This window comes from Dermacentor silvarum, chromosome 3 (genome assembly GCF_013339745.2).
Source record: "Dermacentor silvarum isolate Dsil-2018 chromosome 3, BIME_Dsil_1.4, whole genome shotgun sequence".
Classification (NCBI taxonomy): Eukaryota; Metazoa; Arthropoda; class Arachnida; order Ixodida; family Ixodidae; genus Dermacentor; species Dermacentor silvarum.
Window position 1 is genome coordinate 135,079,627 of NC_051156.1, and position 17,494 is coordinate 135,097,120.

The 17,494-nt window shown below is 46.4% G+C and overlaps 1 protein-coding gene across 6 annotated transcripts in view; it reads right to left on the reverse strand.

Annotated features, from left to right (window-relative positions):
* Window positions 1–2,312: 2,312 nt before the first annotated feature.
* The window catches only part of LOC119445803 (calcium-transporting ATPase sarcoplasmic/endoplasmic reticulum type), a 663,011-nt gene continuing 647,829 nt past the window's right edge, over window positions 2,313–17,494 (reverse strand). For 5 of the 6 annotated variants that reach the window (XM_037710085.2, XM_049663650.1, XM_037710086.2 and 2 more), the window contains 6 exons: window positions 16,332–16,722; window positions 14,687–14,939; window positions 13,752–13,869; window positions 12,715–12,832; window positions 7,626–7,697; window positions 2,313–4,410 (listed from right to left, as the gene is read on the reverse strand). In XM_037710085.2, coding sequence (XP_037566013.1) covers window positions 4,379–4,410; window positions 7,626–7,697; window positions 12,715–12,832; window positions 13,752–13,869; window positions 14,687–14,939; window positions 16,332–16,722 — 984 coding nt within the window. In that variant the 3' untranslated portion in view covers window positions 2,313–4,378. The remainder of the gene's footprint in view (window positions 4,411–7,625; window positions 7,698–12,714; window positions 12,833–13,751; window positions 13,870–14,686; window positions 14,940–16,331; window positions 16,723–17,494) is intronic. The other variant, XM_037710090.2, reaches the window with a different exon arrangement.

Consider the following 17,494-nt stretch of genomic DNA (forward strand, 5'->3'; position numbering starts at 1 on the left):
TGCTATCGCAATTGATGCTTCACCTTTCAGGTGAAACTGCGACAACTTTTTTTTTTGTAGCATGTCCAGCAAAAGAAAATCCCTATTTAGCGCGACTTCAAGAGATGCTTAGTGAAATGAGTCGCTAATAATCTATTGCACACTTCGGCCGACAGTATGAATGTGCGACTGCAGCCGACCGAGAAGGGAAGTACTGGAATAAGCGCTCGATGAAGACTACGTCATTTCGTCAACTGCCAGTCGGATATATCTGCACACATCTCTTTCGCAGGGACGTGTGCACATGCGTCAGCGAACTAACCGCTCATTTCCTTCCCTCCTCTCTCTCCCCGTCATCTTCGTGTTCCCCTTTCCCATTCCCCCGGTGTAGGGTAGCCAACCGGACGTTACTCTGGTTAACCTCCCTGCCTTCTGCCTTTCTCTTTCGTCCTCCTCCTCCCTTTTGCAGGCGCAAGTTTCGTCGATATGCTTGCGCTTGTTCACAGAGTTTGCCGTTGTTGGCTTCCATGGCCAGCTCCAACAGCTCGTTATACTTATAGCACTGGATCTGAGTGGGAGCACTAAGATTTTTGCGACTATATATATAGTGTTGCTTTATTCTGTGGCTGCTAACACTGTTCCGTTATTATAAGTATATTGTTATCGTCGCAGAGGCGTTCACTATACAGATGAATGATTTAGAGGAATTCGGCCGAGACATACGGAATTCTTCGTAATACAAGTATGTTCGTTGTAGATCGAGCGTTCGACTCTATACCGAATGTGCCGGCGGATAGAGTTCTGTACAGCAACTAAACAGGGTTATTCTCTAACTTGGGGCTTCCAAAATCGCGTTTCTGCTGCTAGGTATAAGCGATATATTCGAAATAGCCTCAAAATTAGGGCCACGTAGCGCCCACCTCCGCATTTAGTAAAGATTGCTTAAATCGATTACCACAGTGCATGGGATCAGCGTAATTTTTTTTTTTTTTTTCAGGATGAGTGCCTGTCTGTAAGAGGGGAGGGTGGGGGGGGGGGGGGGTTAGAAATCGCTGCCGGGCACAGTATAAATTCGAACTTGAATGTACCGTGGGTTCAGTGATCATATATATGTAACCCCGCGGTTCTACACGATGCACCTGTTCATAAAAACGGTTCGATGGATGCCGAGACATATCTATTCTTCACGACAACGTCACAGCGCCGTAGCTGAGAAATGTAAGGACTCTTACTTGACACTACATAAACTTAAAAAATTTTTTTTTTCATATGTAGTCCATCTACGATGGCTGATAAGAGGAAAATTGCTAGCTACAGGAAGCGAATCTCGATTAAGCGAACTTCAATGTGCGCTTAAACACGGTACTATGCAAGACAAGCTCACTTATTTTGGGCTCGAAAAAACACGTTTGATATATATGCGTTCGACTCGCGGTTAATATTGATCTGGTGCTTGGGACGTAGCTTGCGATTACTGCAAAATTATTGCGTTTGGCGCAAAATTTACTGCCCAGTATCAAGGGTCGTATTTTCAGTCAATAGCATATATGCAAGGCCGGTTCTTCCCAATTTGCGTGACGTGACGTGCGCTCACTGGATAGTGATGGACGCCCTGTCCGCTGGCTCAGTCAGCGTCCCCTTAATATATATTAACGAAAGTGATCGACCGACAACACGTACCGCCCTACCTAGAAGCAACTATCGACTGCACGAATATGGATGTCACGTCGCAATCGTGATGGATGGAATAGCAGTAATTGGTTGTTTCATTATAATGGTGGATATTGAAGGAAGTGAACAGTTCATCCGCGCTGTAAATTCCTACAGCGTTACGGCCGACACCCAAATGGTGGCCAGCGGAGGGGAACAGGAGTAAAGTGAGGAAAGGATGGCTAGTTCGAGTAAAATGCGGCACTTGTATATCCCGACTAAGTATTATAGTTCCACTTTAGTTCACGCGTCACACATGTCGCAGCGGCTGCAAAGAGGTTACGAGGTAAGCAGCCGTACTTTGATTCGTAGCGCCTTCGCTTTCGTCGACCCGTGGTGGTGGGCCAGAGCTTGACGTGTGTAAAGGGTTGGGATCTGTGCAACAGGCCTTTTACCCCGGAATCGAGGAAAGAAAACAATTCCGATGACTTCCCTCATTTTCGTTAGAGCCACCCGACCGAAGTAAAAAAAATCCTTTTCTAATACGTTGTTCACTCACTCACTTTGAAACCACTTTCAGCAGCAAAGCTCACCTCACCTCGATCCCTTGACGGCTCACGGATGACCCTTGAAAAAGCCGGTTTCCCCTGACATACGCAGGAGATGCAGTGAAGCACACCGAAGACGTTTAGAGGAGTCGTGTTTTATTTTCACTCTATTTATGGTACACGGTTGACCTCCGTCCACACCGGTCTGTACAAAACGGTCTCTTTCCCATTCCGATTGAGGAGGAGGGGGACAGGGGGGCAAATGTGTAGTGGTGGTGGTGGTGGTGGCGAGGGGAGGTGTGTGGTTTAGAGGGTGGGGGGGATCGGTGGTGGCGGTGGGACGTGGACACACAGCGCTAACATATATCACAAGTGGTCGAGAGACGAGTGAAAGTCCGCGGGAACAAAGGACGTGTACATCGTGCGCTACGCGACGGGCGGCCCATTTTAGTTTTGCTTGTCAGCGCGCGCCGTAGCCTCCTCCCTTTTCCCTCCTCCTTGGGGGTCTCCGGTAATCTCGATAACTCGCTCGCAAAACAAAGAGCACCGAACGACAACGGGCACGATGTGCATGTATGGCTGTGGCGAATGAAAACGGCGCGCCTCCTCGTCTGATGCGTGTAGTCGTGCTCTTTTATCGAATCCGTGCAGCGAGCGTCATCTATCGCGGATGGGGGGGGCAAACCTTGCCGTCTGCTTTGAGGCCTTCGAGACGCCCGCCACGGAAACCTACCACAGTCGACCGTGTTTTTTTTTTTTCTTCTCTCTCTCGCTAACTTCTCGTTCGTGGTCGGCTCCTTCGAGTGACGGTGCATACAAAGCCTTCTGCGACACGCCGGGCGACAATTTTTACACGTCACACGCTCACGGCGACGCAACGGTCGTGCCTCCATCTTTCCCACGCTTTCTTTTTTTTTTTTTCTTCCCCCAACTCCCTCGATTCCCAGACTAGGCCGGCTTTACTGCCTTCGCTTGGCGGTGCACTTCTGCCGTCATCGACTTCCGATGAAGAACATCTATTTACCTTTCTTTTTGTTTTCCTTTCACGCACAGTAGCACATCAGCACAATAATATGCCAGATCTATGTCATGTACACACGATCAAGCAGCGAGGAAAAAAAAAAAAAGAAAAATGTGTAAGACGACCACGAAAAGAGGCTCAGCTATACAAGAGAAGTGAGCAAGAAAAAAAAAAAAAAAAAAGTCATTTCGAACATCCCTACGTTGAGAACACACAACGCGTGCAGTAGTGGTACACATACCGTATATTTTCGCCGAAAATGCAGCTCTCTCGGTTTTAAATTAACATAAGTGGTGGGCAAACACATAGGAGTGAGAAAAAAAAAAAAAAGGATAGAGGAACGGGGAATGAGATGGTATACGTGATGGCTGTGCGTTCCGACGACCGTCGTTTTTCCTTTTTTATTCCCGGCAGAGCTCACACGACGAGCTTTCTTCAAGCCAACGCCGTCCGAAGCTCCTGGCAGCGTTGTTTATACATTTTTTTTGTTCGGGCTCGTATTTGTTTTTCTTGGAATGGTGGGTGCGGCCGGCGCTCAACTTGCAGACAACGCCCACGCATAGCAGACGAAAACTAGGCCCGCAATGGCGGAGCGCACGGCCGACACCACCGCATTTGGTTAGTTTGGTATTCTTTAAAGATGATTATATTAATGAATTCCTATATTGCACACCCGGGGGAAAAAAATCTGCGTCTCTGAACACGGGCACGGAGCCTCGGCATAGACACTTAGAACTCGAGAAAAGTCACACAAATGAAATAAACAAGGGATGTGTGCGTTAACGTTTGGGATGAAACCGGTCACACGACACGCGCCTGCCGTCGTCTGCTACGTGCGTGTTTTCTTCTTCTTCGGATACACAAAACGCGCCTTACTTTGCCATGTCAAGAACTGCAAGAAAGCTCTGGGAGCATTCAAACAGAAAGAAAAAAATAATTGACCGCAAAAAAAAAAAAAAAAAAAAAAAGACAGGACCAGGGAGGAAAAGTTGAATTCACCGCTAACGAGAACATGCACTACTACAAGTTTCTGAGGTCACACAATTCACTAACGAAGAGAGTTGTTCACGTTTTCCCCGCACGGCTGGAGTCTTCTCACAGTCGCCCAACAGTTCGTGCAAAGAAGGGGGTGCGCGCACCATTTTTCATTTCGTTGGCTTTGTTTTTTCCCCCTGTCCGTCTAGTTCTTCTTCTTCTGCATATCGGGGGCAACTGTGGGGGGATTGAACAGGGGAGAGAGAGAGAAAAAAAAAGAAAGAAAAGAAACACAAAACTAAAGCACTGAAACCAAACAGAACACGTACGCTACAAACTGAAAATAACAAGAGCTGTAAAAAGTGCATGCGCAAACAGAGAAAAGAACTGGAAGGAGGAAAAACTGAACAGAGCAAAAGCACGAAAGACGTAGTGCCGACAGAGAAACGATAGAAAAAGAAAAAAAAGAAAAAAAGTTTCCTCTCTGGTAAGCGCTGCTACGTGGCAAAACACGGCATCAATTCACGTGAGCAGGGTGCCGCTTGAATAAAGCATCATAGGCCGCACAGGGAAATTTTCTGGCTTTGCAAACTGCTCGCCTAACTATGGCAACCCCCAAAATGGAGCGCATTTCCGGCTTATTTTATTCAGCGCACCATCATATCGATTGCGCGATGCCGATACACACCGGTTAAAGCAGTCGTAGTACGCGCATTTCGCTCGTGGCGACAGCGTCGTTATACGGCGCTGACGTCGGCTGACGGCACGCCGAAAATGCGCGCGAAAATCGCTCGCTCTACGAGGTTGTCACTTTAACCGCGGCGCGCAAATATGGCTCGCACCTATCCTTACTTAATAAGCTGCTCGATCATATCCCCTTCACGCGCCAGATATTTCCGGTTCTTGAGAGTGAATCGTTTAACGTAGTTCTCGCGTCACCATCATATTTAACGATAGTCAGGCGCACCAATCAAGAGCACAGGAGCGAAGTCTATACTGTTCCGTTTGCAGGGCAAGTCGACTTGCCTAGCCACCCCACAAATTCGCTCGATGCAACATTAAAAAAGACGTAACTTCTACTTTACGCGGCCGCTCTTTTTTTTTTTTTTTTTAGCACATCGGATGCAGTAACCAATATAGCAACTAACAAAGCTGCAAACAACTGCATGTATGCTAAAAAAACACGACCGTACCGTTCGGATTGATGTGCTCCTGAAGGTTAATCCAACTCGTGAAGGGGACCCGCATTCCCATCGTGCAAGTCTGTGTTTCGGTGCGCGCACCGCAGCAACGCCTGCGCTAATCCTCGAAAAAGAGAATTCACTCCGTTCGTACGCTATCCTTTCACTTTCAAATCGGAATTAACGGTAGCCGGAACAGTCTTACGGCGAGAGCGGCAGGATAGCATTGCTAGCAAGGATACTTTTTTTACACAACGGGGAAACACCCGCGTTTCGCGACAGTTGCGCAGTCAATCGCAGTAAGGCAACCCTGTCGCACAGCCGTTTCCTCCGCAATGCTTGGCGCGTACGCTTCGCGTTGATGCAAGCTGGTCGTAAAACAACCGAACCTCCGAAGCATTATCGTTTGTCCGCCGCACAGATAATGCCACGCGTCTCCGTTATCACAGTTCAAAGTCGGCGAACTTGCATTTCGTCCCGGCTTTAAGGTGTAACAGCTGCGCTGCGTCGCACGCCCGTAAGGACTGATCGTGATCGACACTACTACGTTTGCTGAAGTCGCGTCGCGCGCGATCGCTCATGCTCACCGCTGCATGCGAGCGGAACTGTTTTATTTTGTAGACCTATTGTCGATGCTGACACCGCATATCTTACCTTTCGCAGCAGCAACGGGGCCATCGAGACTGGCATCGACTAGAGGTTAAGGGTCTTGCAGTCGAACCCGGCTATAACACCCGCATAAAGCGAATTATCGTTTACATCGAACAAGCGAAACTTGTTGACCAATGCTCGTGCAATAAAATTTCCTCATAACTGCCGGCACGATAAGCCGCTTACATGCCGCCAACGCAACGCTGAGGCGAGTTTTTATTTTACAGTGAAGCTGTTAGCCTCTAGTTGGTCGAGATATTTCGTGGCGTGCTCACCTAATAAAACAGCAGCTGGAAAATGGGTTTGAGTTTCCGCGTAATAGAATTATGTTTTCTAGTATATTCGAATTACAATCCGATGCTATCATGTCTGCAGGTTGCGATTGAACCGTACTTTACGAATTTTCTGACCTAATTTTACTCTGAGAAATTCAATTACTTCAACAACGCACATGCACTCGGCGGACGGCCTAGAAAAATAAGGTTGTACGTCACTTGTGGTGGTGATGCTTGTGTCGTTTAACGTCTTCACTAGCTTCGGTGCACATCCTCTTTTACGGGGTGGAATGGAGGCGATTTTTTTATTTTTGTCATACTTCCTTATTTATGTGAACCGGAGCAGGTCTATTCTATCTCGCGCATCATTTTTAGTGACGCTGAGAAAGATGGCAGAGATCAAAACTGATGCCCGCAACGTGGTTTGGCTAGATTTCTTCGCTTTTCTCCACTGTATATAAAAATTTGTACATAACACCCCAAAAGTTTGCTATGTTCACAATAGGCGAGTTTCAGCAAATAGACTGGGGCGCAAGCCCGTTTGTTATAATCGAGTTCGACTGCACAACCTAACTACACGGCACGCTAACTGCTGTTAAGTTGCACCTCAGTTACAGCCAACCATAGTTATGTTACAAGAAAAACCCAACAGCATTTACATATCCAGCGACTATGGTTAACAAAATAAGTGCAGTTAGATTTCTCATGTAACATTACACAACAGCATCAGGCCACAACAGATTCAGCTTAACCATAGCCGACATGCCCGTTTAACCAATGTGCATTAAGGTCTTGCACAATGTGACCAGTTTCACCACCAGTCTGCCTCCAGGCTCCTCAGTCATTTCCTTCTTTTCATGAAAATTTTCTACTTTCACGGCCAGCATAATGCAGTAATGAGTGGGCTACCATCAATGTTCAGCAACCATCATGGCCAACTACTAGTCGCTGTCTTGCGACGCTGGTCGGGATGACATAAGCATGCAGAAGGCACAATTTTTACTGGAACCTGCAAATTACCATACCATCGGAGTACCTTTGCAAAATTATGAAGGGCGAAATACGTTTTCAAACTTTCCATGACAAAGCTAAGTTACCAGGTGTCTTAGTATTCGCAGATCTTCAGAATTCACTGCCATGGCATTGATACGTAGCCCACACAAACGATGCGTACATGGCCTTTCATGAAAAGCAGCCAAGAGAAAAAGAGTAACTAAGCGCAGAAACAGCACAGCAGGAGACATCATGCTTGCAGTCAGAGACGGGGTGGGCGTCGAAGGGGAAGTATAGGAAGTGTAAGGTGCTGAAATATTAAGGACAAACTGGGATGAACTCTGGGCTGTACCTGGGCCAGTCATGCATTTCTTCCTTGGAGGGGGCATAGTGGGACGCGTGCGGTATGCACTCTGATCCGATGCTGTTAGAACAAACGAGTGGAAAAAAAAAAACGCCAAACCACCCAGGTGACTCACGAGCAGCTGTCAAGGCACACCCCTCACCACAAGGTCTGGTGACCACCTCTTCTCGACCAACCTGGCCGATGAAGGCAGGCACTGTCGTGACAAATGTACACTCCAGAATGGAAAGCTTATGCATCTCATTAAATGGCAAAAGCAAAAGAGAGCACCAATTACTAAGCATAAAGAATTTGTCGATTGACACATACATATATTTCTGCTGCTGGAGACTAGGAATAGCTACCAGCACTTGTTGCAAAACATTGCAACTTTGTGCTTGACTGTGACGTGTTAGAAACCATTACACTGACTGGTAAGTAGCAAACTGGCTCCTCACAATATTACTTATAACTGGGTTACAGGTGTCGCTAATGGCAGTGTAGCCCTCAAATGTGTGTCAGCTCATTAACGTGTACTTCACTGGTATCTTTCTATATTAAAGATGGGTTATTTAATCTACAGTGAATCCCACATGCCGACTGGCAATATTTTTGGTCTAATGTGCACAGGAACAAAATTTCTTTAAATGCGAGGGCTGCCTGTAAGCTCAGACATAAGTGTGATCTGCCTTCAGGACCAGTTCTTTGCAAAGTGTGCTTTTCGTAAAAATTAAGCCACTTCAGTGTTTTGTGCGACGATGCCATATCAATTAGTTCCCTCTTTAGCCAGATGCATAAACTTTCACAGCAACTTGGAGTTTAGCAAGCTTTTAGTAAGCATGCCACGATTTATGTCAATGTAATCCCTGCAGGTACGACGGCACCGGTGTTTGGTCGAAAAGAAGCCACTGCCACATGCCACTCGAAAAGCATTTTACATTCAAGCCCATGTAAGTTCTCAAATGCTCATGCACCACTATGCACCACTAAGCGCCACGCAAAAATTGACCCACTTGATGCAAGCAAACTTAAGAACTTGGATACCACACACTTGTACAAGACAGGTAAACAAACAGTGCGTCACTTCAGGCAACATTGCTAAAATTTGTGCACACTACACGCAAGCTGCAGCATAACTACTAACTAGCTCAGCTAACCACACAAGTTCTCGGAACACAGAAGCCATGGGGCAAATAAAAAAATTCACACTTAACTTAAAGTTATTAGTAAGGCCAATGATTGCTGGTGCAATATCTGTACGAGTATCAGGTCATGGTAAAATTTGCACTAGACAATACTGTCAGGAACATCTGAGCCAAATATCCACTGGGAGCTTAGTTTAATACAAAGCACTGCCTGGTTCTCTTAGATTTCCTAAAATAAAGTACTTAAAGCATTTGCACAGCACTTCCTCTTTTAGCATGCCATAAATTGATTTCTTTTAAGATATCTAGATACAGAATGTCATGCAGTATACGGGTCAACACATCTAAGGCAGCAGCGAAGCTGTAAATTTAGCTTGCGACCAGCTATCGCTAAAAATTCACTATTATCACTACCTGCAACCTGAATGTGCACAAAACTGAATTACAATGTCGTAAGCACAAGTAAATGGGGCGCACCTAGATGTGAAAATTACCTTTGTTGTCATGACTATCGTGTTCCGTAAACTTTTGTGGGAACCAACACGCAAAAAATAAACAAGCAAACAAACACCTAAGCATACAGTTAGGTAGAGTTGAAGAACAACTTTTACGTCAAGCTGTATTAAGGTCACACGCCCTCGAATCATTCTACTTGCAAATTGCCGCAGCACTCCAAGACTCACCTTTGTCACCACAATGTGGGGAAGCATACTGCCACATAACGAGGCAAAGCCTGCTTTCTTTAAGTGTGTATCTTTATCGTTTGCTGATCTTAAATGTAACGGACAACAGCAGAGCATCACCTGACCATTTACAGTAGTACCCTGCTGATGTGTTCACACAGTTGTCCAACTCAGCTCATTAAACAGCTATTTAGACTATGCCGCAGGCATGTTTACACACAATTGAATCCTGCTACGTCAAATTCCGCACTGCTTTCCTACACAACCATGCTTGCCGAGTGCTGGCACAACGCTCAGATGTGCCAAATAACTGCTCAGTGATAGCAGTGTTTATCATAGCTTCTGCTTACGGCTGACTAAGAAAAATTGAACGATAATAATACTATAAGAAAGTGTACACAGCAAAGATGATTGACAGGCATTACCTGTGCTTTGATGTGCCATGTATTCCTCCATGAAGTGCAATACCTACACTGATCATTCTTCATGCTATAGACATTATGCTAACTATATCAGCACACACAGTGATGGAATTACCAAGCACTGAATCATGGGAAAATGTCAGTGGTGCTGTCCGCTCCACCTCCCAACCCCTTAGAAAAATGAAGAGGTGCAGTCAACGCTAACTTCTGTAAGCACAGTTCGTTAATGCATTCTCATGTTTACATTTCCCCCATTGTCTCTCCCCTTTGTTTATTTACAGAGTCCTGATGTCAACAACAAAAATTCTTTTTTTTTTGCACATGCCTGAATTTCGGTGAAGCAGGATTTAACTGTAAACATATAGTCTTCCACATGCAATGCATGCAGTGTTTTGAAAAAGTCTTATAACAGGGTTCTACGATATAATTAAGAAATGACCTGTTCCCAACTAGCTGCATGGACATTATTTAGGGTGACGGCGGAAATTCCTTAGAATCTTGCGTGCCAATTGTGTGTACAACAGCTGCCAGTAATGCAGCCAGATCCTTGAGCACTGTTCCTATGTTGCACACTGCATTCACGTCAACAGGTATAGCAAACTGGCATGCACACACACACACACACGTACTGAAGAAAAATATAAACAAAGGAACACCAGAAATGAGACAGAAAAAGAAACCCCCAAGCAAGGTGCGAGAGCGGCCGAGTCTGGAAGACAACATGCCCCACAGCATGCAGTCGACAGCAGTGCCGAGAACAGCCAATTCACCCGACAACTGACAAAGATCACGGTTTGCAGGTTGTAGTACACACTTTGTTAATTAAAAGGCACAAAACGAGGTAACCGAGCACCTGTCTGCACAGACCCTTGCTTGCATGAGGCTAGCCAAACTGCGCAAGGACAAAGTTTGCCTGCGTCGTTTTCCCACCAGGCTTCCCACAAGAAACAACTCAACAAAGACAACAACAAAGGGGTCAAAAAAAGTAGTTTTTTTTTTCTTCTTCCATCTCGGCTTTATTGATGCCACTTGTTTCTGTCTCCTCTTTTTCAAGCCCTCCGCTCACTTTTTTTTTTTTCCATTCGGTGTGTCAAAAAAAAAAAAAAGAGGACAAAAAGCACTCCACACAGTGTCTCTAGGTCTGTTGCACTTTCACAAAAACAAAAATTTAGGTGAAAAAAAAAAAAAAAGTCCGACGAACAGCGAGGCTGACGAAACAGATTCGGCGCAGCCGCTACACGATGCCACAAAGCAAGGAAGAAAACACACGACGAGCACGGGAAACGAGAGACGAACGGAAAGAGAAGATCTGACTGCTTCCCAACAATGTGGCACACACAACAAACGCTTCTGTACACAAAGCTGCCACCACTTCTCGTCCTCTCCACAGCCACAGCAGCAGCAGCAGCAGCAGCAACAGCAGAAGCAGTACCAGCAATGAACAATGTGAAAAACCAGCGCACGACCAAGGCCCCTTCTCGGAATCTATCAAACTCAACAAAAAACATTGCGAGCCGGAGCATGGAAACACCGTCCTGCTGCGAACAATTAAATGGCGATGCCAACAAGACCAGATCCTACTACAGCCAAAGGTTTTCCTCCTACCTTCGTCGTGCAACAACAGTCAGAGGAAAAGGAAAAAAAAAAAAAAAAGAATGAAAGACGAACGGAGCAGAGACTGGGCTGCCCAGTTCTGCGGCAAAACGTACAGCGAGGATACACAGATTCGTGTGGACAGCGAGACGGCTGTGATGGTGCACATTCCGGTTTTCAAAACAAGGTTCCATTGGCTATTTACAAGGCAAGCCAGACAACAAGGGACAAATTCGGACCCCCTGTTGTGACCCCAAAGGCAACCCACCCAACCGCTGAAGCTAAAAATGAAGCTCCTTGCGCTGCCTAGATAGCGTTTTAAGACTCACTTTAAGGCTAGCCACTAGGACATCGAGAGAACGCGCCGGAGAGATGGAGAGAAAGCGAGACAACGAAAGACTGCACGCCGCAGCAGCAGCAGCACCATCTCCTCATAGTCCCAGAAAACATCGAAGTTCTTCCTGTCACACGAACACCTGCGAACTCGTGCTACAACTAAGACCAGTCACACCGGTAGCGAGGCCCCTCAAATCCAGCCAATTCCAGGTGGCAGCTGCACGGCTATCAACACCCGTCGTTTATGAAGTCTAGCACACACACAACTTCAATCCCCCGAGACTTTCTCGCGTTCTACGCGGTAGTGCGTCTCATTCGCACCAATATGAGCCGAATCCTTTCAGGGTTTCACTGGCCCCAGAATTTTAGGGGACAGGGCTCTCCGAAAATTGTGCAGAGTCGGTGCGGGGCTTTTTAGTAGAAACATGAGGTGACAGTGCAGCCACCACCGGAAAGGTGGGATCACAACACACGAGAGGCGCTCGCTACGACTTTAGGTAGTCGGGAGGAATAGGGAAGGGGGCATTCAAAACCATCAAGAACTAGGAGAGAAAAAAAAAAAAAAAAAGCGCGAGGGACAGAGAGTAGGTGAGACAGGTCAGTCGTCAGTTCAGTGGTGGTAGTCTGGCCAAGGAGCAGCAGCAGTCCCAAACGCATCACAGGGAGAGCGAGGAGAAGTCAAGGTATTGAATGAAGCTGATGAGGGTGGGGGAGAGAAAAAAAAACATTGAAAAACAGAACCACAACAATCCAGCTGGAGGCGTTCGAGGAAAAGAAGGCAGGCGCCTGGGGGAAAGGGGAGGATGGTGGTGACGAGAGGAGTGGTTTTGTTTTGCTCAGATTGGGCAGTAGAGGGCAATGGCCAGAAATCCCACCCAGGTGCCCATCAGGAGGGAGAGTTCATAGTAATACTGTGTACCATCGATGAACTTGCGGGCGATGAACTTCATCGTCTCGTCGAGGATGATGACCGGAATGGACATCTTGAGGACAGCGAACCACTCAGCCACAGACAGCGGGCACACCGAGAACACCGTCTGCACAGCGGGAGGGAAAGAAAAAGAGGTCAGCGCTGCCCGTGGCTGCAGATGAGCTTTAGGACAAAAAATGGCAAACTGCAAGTGATGCACAATGGCTACCTGTACTTGGTTATAAGAATGCAGCTGTAAACAAACCTCAAAGAGAATTTGCGTACGGATATCAATTAATTACCGCTGCTGATGCTGCAAAAAATTACGGACAGTCACTACTCCCCATGTGGAATGCAACATCTGAAATACAGTGTGCATCCATTTCGTAATTTGTTCGCATATTTGAGGTAACTGTGACAGTCTTTAAAACATGATCTTACGAAACACTTGATCGTTTGTTCATGCTAGATCAAGGAACAAAACTTCACTTGCATACGGCACAGCCCGACGGCTAGAATGGCCCACGCATACCTTTCAACCATTAGCGCTTGCCGCTGACCACCACTAACAATTGCGAGAACATGTACCATTCGAAGAAGGAGACTATAGAAGGGATTAGCCCAGCACTATAGCTGACTGTGTGCAGAGCTTGTACTGGTAAGTGCTGGAAACAGACATGTGCTTTATTGTTACTTTATATACTGGTGCATTTAAACAGCCAGGTCATCCGTTCCCAACATTTGTTCAGAACTCCAAGAGGGGAGGATCAGAATGATCTAATGCTGTTAGACCAATTCGGTTCTGGCAGATGGGTCTCACCATCCACGAGATGCCGTATTTCTGTGCTCAAATGCAACGTCTATCAATCACTGTTTACCTCTCTGAAGGCTGATTATAACACTGTGCATCAGTCTGCTGGCAGAAAATGCTCGCACAAGGGAGACAATGTGCATAATAAATGGCAGTATAAAAGAAGCCCTGGTTAAACGGTCTACAATAGGCTATGGGAACGGCCTGCAGTAACGTAGACGGGATCACAACTCACGTTGAGGATGTCGCAGTACAGCACAACAAAGTGAAGAGTCATGGAAAGAGTCATGGCTGCCACCAGCCACAAGTTGGTCCAGGGAGGCATCACCAGGAGAGACTGGTTCTCGGACAAGCTGCGCAAGTGAAACATTGAGTCAGCAACAATGTGAAGCCAACTACTCGAAGGCAAACACTGCGTCACCTCTAAAAAAATTATAAAAGAAAAAAAATGGCCCCTGCCATTCCTGTGGCTCTGTTGCGTAAGCCCAAAGCCTTTGCAACTACAGGTACGACTCAATGAGAGCCTCTGCTGCAACTACACCACATAAGCTTTGTTAAAATAAATTAGGTTTTGGCGGTTTGTCACAAAGCTGCACAGGAGGCTATTACCGATGCCATATAGCCGGAATTTTTTAATCCTGTAATGTGCAAACACAGTTCCACATCAAGGGAAATTATAACAACTCATTTACTTTTATTTCAGGTCACAGAAAACACATTTCTACAGTTAGCTACAGCTTCAAATTAATACAGTAATTAATGCATTAGTAATTGGTTTGCTGAACTATCCACACTTGCCCCAGCATATCAATAACGCTACTAATAGGCCATTCAGTGTTTCTTGTGCTTATCAAATCACAATTTTGAGGTATCAAAACAGTGTAGCATATATATATATATATATATATATATATATATATATATATATATATATATATATCTTGGGAAGTACAAACTTGAAGTGCACCCAGAGCATGTTACGCGAGTATTTTTGCATTCCACCCCGGTCGGAACGTGGCTGTCGCAACTGGGAATCGAGCCCACGACCTCGAGCTCAGCGTTGCAATGCTATAATTACTGCACTGAACATAAGCTTTCTGTTACAAAACGAGAAGCGCGAGGTGTTACTGAGCATGCAGCAGATATAACTGAGACAGCGAGGGCACGCACCTGTTGAGGGCATTGAGCATCTCAATGGTGACGAGCACAGACAAAGCCATGGTCATCGGGTGCGGGTCGTGGAAGACTGCGCAGTCGACGCCACGGAAGTTCTCCTTGTCTGTGAGGCAGGACAGGTGGTGCGTCAACTGGTAGTAGTTGAGGTGCGGCCCCTCCGGGCACACTATGTACCACCAAGCCGCCGCGCCCACCGTCGCCGCACCCACGTAGCCCCCAATGGCCATGTACCGGAAGAACAGCCAGCCTGCAACGAAAGTATAGAGACACGCTTTCTAGCGACATATCAAATAGGCGCCAGTGGCCTCCAGCAGAAGGCGTGCGTTTGCTTTGAAGCAGCTTGTAATAAGACCAAGGTGGTGCCAATCGATTGTAGTCGCACGGAGCTACCATGGCTCGAAGTTGGGTCAGTCCACAACACTCAAATTGTTTTTTAACACCTGTTGACGGAATTGACCAACAATATTTTGCCAGGTACGTGTACTTCAGACTACTAAGACTTCGGAATCAAGATTTCTGAAAACTGACATCTTCCCCCAAATTTTTCGCCATCTTAAGACCAGCGTCTCCCCTTAAGAAAAAAAAAAAGAAGTTACGAAAGCATTGACCACTGGACAGAGATAGTACTCAAATGAGACTATTGTTGAATCTAGAGAAACGAGTGTCTAGCAAGTAAAACTTTCTGCAATTGTCAAAAAGTCAGCCATCCAGCCCAGACACCTTGCAAGCTCATCAAACCCTCTCAAGCTTAGTATAAAAGAAGGGTGTATGCACTTGTGGATACTCGTATACTTTTACATCTGCGCGATGCAGCTTGCAATGAAATGCATCACTGGAGAGATGGTTGCCTCGACAATACGCAGAACTGTTCAATATGAAATAACACAAGTGGGAGGTGTGCCACCGCTTTCACCACATCCACTTCCATTGGCTGAGACAATCTGCATGCACTGAAAATATCTCTAAAAGTGATAGAAAACAAGGCCAACAGGTACAAAAATTGAAACCAATCATCTAGGCATTTCATACCTGCACACACAATTGTTTGACCCGACTCGCAGGGTTTAACACCCGAAAGCGACACTGGGGCTATATGACAGATGCCTCAGTGGCGGCTCTGGATTAAGTTTGACTGCCCAAGGACCTTTAACATGCACCTAATCTAAGTAGGTGAGCGTTTTTTGCATTCTGTCCCCACTAAAATGCAACCGCCACAGGTGGGAATCTAGCAGAATGCCATGGCTACCATAGATCAGCCAATAAATTTTGGATGAAGCAGCGTGCATCATCAACGAAAGTGCGCGGTCAAGAAGTTGCATGCACACAGCCCCGCATTACCTGCATTCGTATAACCGGTGTTTAGCATCGCTCGTGTCAAAAGGTGTTTGCTGTATCATGGCACGTCCAACAATTTTGCGACAGTCAACGACGCCGGCCAATTATGCAGAGATAAAGCAAACATGCTGAGCAATGGCCCTGAAGGTCAGGTGTGCATTTTTTTAGGAAAAGTCAAGGACACAAGTGAAGGGTGGGTTCATTACGTGAGTAAATACAGTATAATGCACTGGGCATTGTAGGGGTTCTGTAAACACACTCAGTCAATTTGTGACTGAAGGGGCTAAAGACCGGAGGCACTGACCTGAGATGAGGGACTCGTCAGCCTTGCGAGGAGGCCTCTCCATGATGTCCAGGTCGGGCGGGTTGAAGCCGAGGGCAGTGGCAGGCAAGCCGTCAGTCACCAGGTTCACCCAGAGCAGCTGCACGGGGATCAGGGCCTCGGGCAGGCCCAGTGCCGCCGTCAGGAAGATGCTCACCACCTCGCCAATGTTGGAGGAGATCAGGTAACGGATGAACTGCTTCATGTTGTTGTAGATGGCACGCCCTTCCTCCACGGCCGACACAATGCTCGAGAAGTTGTCATCGGCAAGCACCATTTCCGAAGCAGACTTGGCCACTGCTGTACCCGAGCCCATTGCAATGCCAATTTCCGCCTTCTTCAGAGCAGGCGCGTCATTCACACCATCACCAGTCTGCGCAAGCAGAGAAAAACGAAAAGAAACAAATATTCACCTAAGCTAACCCTGGGAAGAAGGTAAAACAGTATGACCAATTCACAGCGTCCCTAACCATTATTCATATCACTATCGAAGTGTCCATTTAATGTTGGCTTGACAAAAGTGTGTCTTGCACAGATCTCCCTTAGAATTTGTTCAAAATAGAGAAGCTATTTGTGCCGTTAACATAAAGCTTTTCTGTCTAACACCATGTGCAGAACACCTCACACCTCACAGAAGCATTTACAGCACAGTATCCACGAAATAGCTCAATTTTGGTGTGGTCTGAAGATGCAGCAAGGAATCAAAAAGCCAAATTCTGTGCTTTCTCCACACAGTACACAGTGCCCCTCTCAATTCCAGTGAGCACACCTGGCCTTTGGAAAAGCTAATTGTGTCCATGGCCCTTATGAAAAATCTGCATACAACTGTACAGCTTTTGGTAGAGGCTACATGCGTTGAGTACCGAGTATGTGGACAACCCCGTCCAGCACGAGTCCACCATCTCAGGTGACGAAGGCGAAGACTTGGGGAGCACAGAAACCTAGCTACGCACTATAACCAACGCTCATGCGCAACGCAATTTGCGAAAACAAAAAATTACAGCAAATAAAAAACAAAGAAAGAGTGATTTTTTTTAATCGGTTGTCATGATTTCACTAGTTCCAGGGAAGTGTGGGAGTGCAGCATCTGTCAGTTTGTCACCTGTAGAAATTGATTTGATTGCAAGCATTCAAAACAATGGTGT